At 45.8% G+C, this 6,844-nt stretch overlaps 2 protein-coding genes across 2 annotated transcripts in view; both read left to right on the forward strand.

Moving 5' to 3' along the window:
* The window catches only part of LOC124042238 (semaphorin-4G-like), a 14,741-nt gene extending 10,080 nt beyond the window's left edge, over window positions 1-4,661 (forward strand). The window contains exons 7-11 of the mRNA XM_046360655.1: window positions 973-1,195; window positions 1,370-1,485; window positions 1,615-1,769; window positions 1,861-1,910; window positions 4,144-4,661. Coding sequence (XP_046216611.1) covers window positions 973-1,195; window positions 1,370-1,485; window positions 1,615-1,769; window positions 1,861-1,910; window positions 4,144-4,649 — 1,050 coding nt within the window. The 3' untranslated portion in view covers window positions 4,650-4,661. The remainder of the gene's footprint in view (window positions 1-972; window positions 1,196-1,369; window positions 1,486-1,614; window positions 1,770-1,860; window positions 1,911-4,143) is intronic.
* A 216-nt stretch (window positions 4,662-4,877) lies between these two features.
* LOC124040717 (semaphorin-4G-like) lies at window positions 4,878-5,282 on the forward strand. The gene has a single exon (XM_046357798.1). It carries the CDS (start codon window positions 4,878-4,880, stop codon window positions 5,280-5,282), a length of 405 nt encoding a protein of 134 aa, XP_046213754.1.
* Window positions 5,283-6,844: the final 1,562 nt, after the last annotated feature.

Consider the following 6,844-nt stretch of genomic DNA (forward strand, 5'->3'; position numbering starts at 1 on the left):
GTTGTTGTTTTACAGCCTGAATTCAACGTGGATTAAATGTATGTTTTTTGTCACCTACACACAATACCTGATCATTACAAAGTGCACACATGTTTTAGACATTTTTGCAAATTCTTTTCAAAAGAAAACAAATAAATATCTGATTTACATAAGTATTCACACCCCTGAGTCAATATATGTTAGAATCACCTTTGGCAGTGGTTACAGTGAGTCTTTCTAGGTAAGTCTCTAAGTAAGTCTCTAGGTAAGTCTCTAGGTAAGACTCTAACTAAGTCTCTAGGTAAGTCTCTAAGTAAGTCTCTAGGTAAGTCTCTAGGTAAGACTAAGTAAGTCTCTAGGTAAGTCTCTAAGTAAGTCTCTAGGTAAGTCTCCAAGTAAGTTTCTAGGTAAGTCTCTAAGTAAGTCTCTAGGTAAGTCTCTAAGTAAGTCTCTAGGTAAGTCTCTAAGAGCTTTTCTTACCTGGATTGTACAATACCCTATTGATTATTGCTAGACAGACATTTCCAAGTCTTGCCATAGATTTTCACGCCGATTTAAGTCAAACTGTAATTAAGCTACTCAGGAACATTCAATGTTGTAAGCAACTCCAGTGTAGATTTGGACTTGTGTTTTAGGCTATTGTCCTGCTGAAAGGTGAATTTGTCTCCCAGTGTCTGTTGGAAAGCAGACTGAACCATGTTTTCCTCTAGGATTTGACTGTGCTTAGCTCTATTCTGTTTTCTTTTTATCATAAAAATCTCCCTAGTCCTTGCCAATGATAAGCATACCCAGAACATGATGCAGCCACCACCATGCTTGAAAAAATGAAGAGTGGTACTCAGTGATGTGTTGTGTTGGATTTGCACCAAACATAACTCGTTGTATTCAGGACATTAAATTCATTTCTACTTTAGTAGAAACGTGAAGATATCAGAGATATCTTATTTCAAACAGGATGAATCCTTCTCACCCCCTCTTCCCTCATGCCTCCAGTGTATTACAGACCAGTTGAGATCCAGAGGTATAAACTCCTCCACCTCTCTGCCAGATGACATGTTGAACTTTGTGAGGAGACACCCTCTGATGTCCCAGCAGGTCATGTCTACAGAGCAGCGCCCCATGTTGTTCAGGAGGACAACAGACTACACCCAGCTGGTGGCTCACAAGGTGGAGGGGATGGACGGGCAGAACTACCATTTACTCTTCATGGGCACAGGTTGGTGTGGAGGGATATGAGGGGGCGTCTCGGGGGGTGGCTGTACAAGCTTTAAGCTGTGTTTTTGTCATCCCAGTAAAGTAATGGAACAGACTTCAAACCACATGTACAGTACATCCCATTGTATGTGTTTGTGTGTGTGTGTTGTGAACCTGTATCTGTCTCCTGTTCCAGACGATGGCTGGCTGCACAGAGCTGTAGAGGTCAAGGGTCATCTACACATTATAGAGGAGCTACAGCTGTTTGACCAACCACAGCGTGTGGATAGCCTGGTTATTTCACATACACAGGTACACACTCACTCTCTCTGTCTCTCACAAAGAATAATATCAAGGTTTGTTTTGTTTAGTGATCTTCTAATTCAAGGATATTTTCAATAACACAAGCCTCAACATACCCTCCCTCCCTCCATCCTCTAGATGAGTGTGTATGTAGGTTCTCCCTCTGGTGTGGTCCAGCTACCCCTCTCCACCTGCAATAGGTACAATTCCTGTTACGACTGTATCTTCTCCAGGGACCCTTACTGTGGCTGGGATGGACAGGACTGTTTGGATATCACAGCACAGACTGACAGGTGAGCTGTGTGGCTGGGTGGGGGGGGGGGGGTAATGCAGTGTGTGTGTGTAAATTGATGACAGGCTAACAGCGTCTACTCCTCTCCTCAGGTCTAACTTGACCCAGGACGTCCTGTATGGGAACAGAGGATGTGACAACGGTACGTACACACACACACACACACACAGACAGACAGACAGACAGACAGACAGACAGACAGACAGACAGACAGACAGACAGACAGACAGACAGACAGACAGACAGACAGACAGACAGACAGACAGACAGACAGACAGACAGACAGACAGACAGACAGACAGACAGACAGACAGACAGACAGACAGACAGACAGACAGACAGACAGACAGACAGACAGACAGACAGACAGACAGACAGACAGACAGACAGACAGACAGACAGACAGACAGACAGACAGACAGACAGACAGACAGACAGACAGACAGCAATGATAGGAGTTGCGTTAGGACTAGACACTGGTCTCACTATAATAATACTAATACATGGATTTTATATGGCAAAGATTACATTGTTTATAGTTTTGTCAAATCCTTCCCACCTTGAAGATAAAGTAGGATGGTTTCAATGTGATTCTGTACACTGAATGATGAAAGGAAATCTATAGTTAGAATGCAGAAATACCATCATTGTTAGAATAGATATTTAGAGGTTGATTATGTAGCATCCTCATTTCCATAGCATCTATAATCAAATTTACTTTACAATATACTTCACATACTAAGAAGTTAGAAAATACTTTTTAGCATTTATTTTCATATGGGAGAATGTAACATAATGGGTTTTTCATGCACCAATGATTTTAGAGTCATATATGCAGTTTGGGACCCAATATTTGCATTGTGAAAAATATCACCAAAATACAATCAGGAAAAATGTTTCATGCTATATTGATAATAAATGTAGCACTTACAGTATATGACAAGGTATCAACATTTCCACCTCTTTCATTGTCAATAATTACATTTTGCCCATAGTCTTGATAAAGAATGTTAATAAACTCACTTGTTGGAGACCATAAAATCAATCAACAAAGTGCTGCTAATAGCTTTATATTGAAGATACTGTGATTGAAGAAAAACCTTTCAGAGTTGAAATTATATGAAAAAATCTAATTTCATTATCATCATAGAGCAGCGCACAATTAGCCCAGCGTCGTCCAGGTTTGGCCAGGGTAGGTTGTCATTGTAAATAAGAATATGTTCTTAACTGACCTAGTTAAATAAAGGTTAAATAAAAATAAATAAATAAAAATAATTTCTACACACTGTATACCTGTAATAAGTTGTTGACGTTCAGACTTCAAACAATCTTCTTATTTTTGTTTTACTCTCGTGACCCACACAAAACCTCTCGCGACCCACACAAAACCTCACGTGACCCACACAAAACCTCACGTGACCCACACAAAACCTCACGTGACCCACACAAAACCTCACGTGACCCACACAAAACCTCACGTGACCCACACAAAACCTCTCGTGACCCACACAAAACCTCACGTGACCCACACAAAACCTCTCGTGACCCACACAAAACCTCACGGACCCACACAAAACCTCACGTGACCCACACAAAACATCACGCGACCCACACAAAACCTCACGTGACCCACACAAAACCTCTCGTGACCCACACAAAATCTCACGTGACCCACACAAAACCTCACGCGACCCACACAAAACCTCACGTGACCCACACAAAACCTCACGCGACCCACACAAAACCTCATGTGACCCACACAAAACCTCATGCGACCCACACAAAACCTTACGTGACCCACACAAAACCTCACGCGACCCACACAAAACCTTACATGACCCACACAAAACCTCACACGACCCACACAAAACCTCACATGACCCACACAAAACCTCACGCGACCCACACAAAACCTTACGTGACCCACACAAAACCTCACGCGACCCACACAAAACCTCACGCGACCCACGTAAAACCTCACGTCACGACCCACCAGTTGAGAATCGCTGGTCTCGGGGCCTTTAGTGTCTGTTCTGAGGTCTATAACAGTGTATCAGTCTTATTAACTGTTCTGAGGTCTATAACAGTGTATCAGTCTTATTAACTGTTCTGAGGTCTATAACAGTGTATCAGTCTTATTAACTGTTCTGAGGTCTATAACAGTGTATCAGTCTTATTAACTGTTCTGAGGTCTATAACAGTATATGAGTCTTATTAACTGTTCTGAGGTCTATAACAGTGTATCAGTCTTATTAACTGTTCTGAGGTCTATAACAATATATGAGTCTTATTAACTGTTCTGAGGTCCATTACAGTATATCACAGTCTTATTGTGACAAGATATTTGTTTTGTATATGGGTTTCCATTCTTTCAGAGCCGGTCCAGCACCGGAGCCGGTCTGTAATGGTGGGAGATGACGTGCTGCTCCAGTGTGAAATTAGCTCCAATCTGGCAACCCCAGTGTGGACTCTGGACGGGTCAGAGCTGCAGGGCTATGGCCTGGACTCTGGCTTCAGGGTGGGCACCGACGGCCTCCTGGTCATCGAGTCCCAACCGGAGCAGAGCGGCGAGTACACCTGCCACGCCCTCGAGAACGGTGTCCGAGTTGCTGTGGTTAAGTACTCTGTGACGGTACGTCTAGATATGCCACATCCCCCTCCCCCACCCATCGACCAATCCCAAGACCATCCCTACTACCCTCCTCCTCCACCCCTCACCGAGCTCTTCCACCCCTCGCCCCCCTCCTCTGAGAGGCCCCTGCCACCCTTTGCCCCGGCCCCTCTCCCCCCACCTCAGAGCTGCCACCCTCTGCCCCAGCCCCTCCCCCCACCTCGGAGCTGCTCTCCCCCAGGAGCATGGAGGCTATGTACCTGTCCTTGATCACCATCCTAGGAGGTCTGTGTCTGGTTCTCACCGTGGTCCTCCTCTACCTGGGCTTCTGTCTGCGGGGCAGCCACAGGGGGAAGTACTCTCTCCGCGCTGCCGCCGCCGCCGCCGCAGCCGCGTCTGCCAATCACACGGACAGGAAGAGGAAACACAGGAATCAGCAGCAGAAACGCCACAGTAGCTCCGCCCACCTGGATCTCAACACCATCTCCAGACACTGTAATGGGAACGGGATCTGTAACGGTAACGGCGTCTCCCAAAAACCGGGGGAACGGTGACACGCACAAAGGGGGCTTCCTCCAGATCGTCCCGAGAGAGGGCCAGCCGTCCCCCAACAAGGATCCCCCTCCCCCTGCCCCTCCTCTCCCCCCGCCCCCTCAGACCCCCCACACCCCCCTCAACCAATCAGAGTGTGACTTGCAAGACTTCCCCAGCCCCAACGGCCTATCGGCGACGTTACCCAGCGTCTTGCGGAGGATGCATGGTAACAGCTACATGTTGTTAAGACAGAGTGAGGTGGAGAGCAGCTCCCCTCTCTGCCGCTCCTTCACTGAGGAACTCAACACCATTCTGGAGAAGAGGAAGCACACGCAGCTGCTGCCAAAACCGAACGAGAGCTCTCTGTAGTAGAGGGAACACATCTCTGTGTCAGGGAGGTAGCTCCCCCCTCTGGTGGGAGGACTGAACTGGACCCACTAATATTGTCCATTTAGCAGACGCTTTTATCCAAAGCAACGCACATCAGTGAGTGGCCATTGGTTTGGTTCTGGTTGAAGTATCAACTGTGTTTCAAAATAAAATATTTCTGCACACTATTCGGCCCCCCTATCGCTATCCCCTGTTTGACACCCAAAGCCATGGGTTACAGTGAGTACACACATAAGAGAGACAGAGAGAACCTACCCCAGCTCAGCAGAGCTCAGCAGGCTAGACCTACCCCAGCTCCATTCAATACACCTCAGTCTGGATCAATAAAAGATGAGCCCTGGAAGGGGTGATTCAAGGGACAGGCCTCAAATCTCAGCCCCAGATTAAGGCTCCTCGCTGGGCAGGACACGAGGGGCGGAGACCCTGGAAGTCTCAACACAGCCCATGATGACAAGGAAGAAGAGGAGGAAGAAGAAGATGCTCACGGGAATATGCGTTCTTGTGAAGTGTGACAATGATTTGACTTGTGTTTTTAAATGGAGGCAGCTGTCCAAAGGAGAGACGTGTTTTAAGATGTTGTGCTCTACACCTTTGTAGCTGGTTTCATATTGGACATTGAGGGAAAAATGTGTTTTTATTCTTAGAAGTTTATAAATTATTATGTGAATATTGATTACAATGGTAGCACAAAATGTAATAACCAAATGTGAGTAATATTATTAACACATATCAACTCTTAACCCCAGACAGAGAGAGTAATCCAGTGAAAATACCCTTTGTACATTATTTTTGTGTAATAGGAAATTGGACAGTATTAACCGTTTTAATGAAATGTAAATGCCCTTTCCTTCAGACATTCCCTGGTTATTATCTACTCAACTCAATGGACACTACAAACACATCAGGAATATAAGAGATCCAACCCCATTTTAGTAGGAGCCAATGGATTACCAGAATCCATACACTGCTGTGTCTCTCTCTCCCATCCAACCCCAACCTAATGGGTCTGAACTATGGTTGGAAAATAGGTCTGAGCTCTACCATGACATCACAGCTCAGCCACAGAGGACCAGACATCATGTACACCTGAGGTAACCAGGCTAAGTTTTGTTTTCTGGCAGTTGGTTGGTTCTACAGACAGGCAGACAGGCAGACAGACAGGCAGACAGGCAGACAGACAGGCAGACAGACAGATATCGTGGCCAGATAGTGACATCCAGGGGAACTCTGTCTAGTATGTTTTCCTCTTTTCTTTGAGTGTTGGTTGTGCAAATGAGAGGGTAGAGTAGAGAGGGTAGAGAAGAGAGGGTAGAGAAGAGAGGATAGGATAGGGTAGAGAAGAGAGGGTAGAGTAGAGAGGGTAGAGTAGAGAGGATAGGGTAGAGAAGAGAGGGTAGAGAAGAGAGGATAGGGTAGAGAAGAGAGGTTAGGATAGGGTAGAGAAGAGAGGGTAGAGTAGAGAGGGTAGAGTAGAGACGATAGGGTAGAGAAGAGAGGGTAGAGAAGAGAGGATAGGGTAGAGAAGAGAGGTTAGGATAAGG

The sequence above is a fragment of the Oncorhynchus gorbuscha genome, linkage group LG08 (genome assembly GCF_021184085.1).
Source record: "Oncorhynchus gorbuscha isolate QuinsamMale2020 ecotype Even-year linkage group LG08, OgorEven_v1.0, whole genome shotgun sequence".
In the NCBI taxonomy this organism is placed as follows: Eukaryota; Metazoa; Chordata; class Actinopteri; order Salmoniformes; family Salmonidae; genus Oncorhynchus; species Oncorhynchus gorbuscha.

Excerpts from the sequence above, each read along its gene's own strand:
- LOC124040717 (XM_046357798.1), top strand. The coding sequence starts at position 4,878 with ATGGGAACGGGATCTGTAACGGTAACGGCGTCTCCCAAAAACCGGGGG.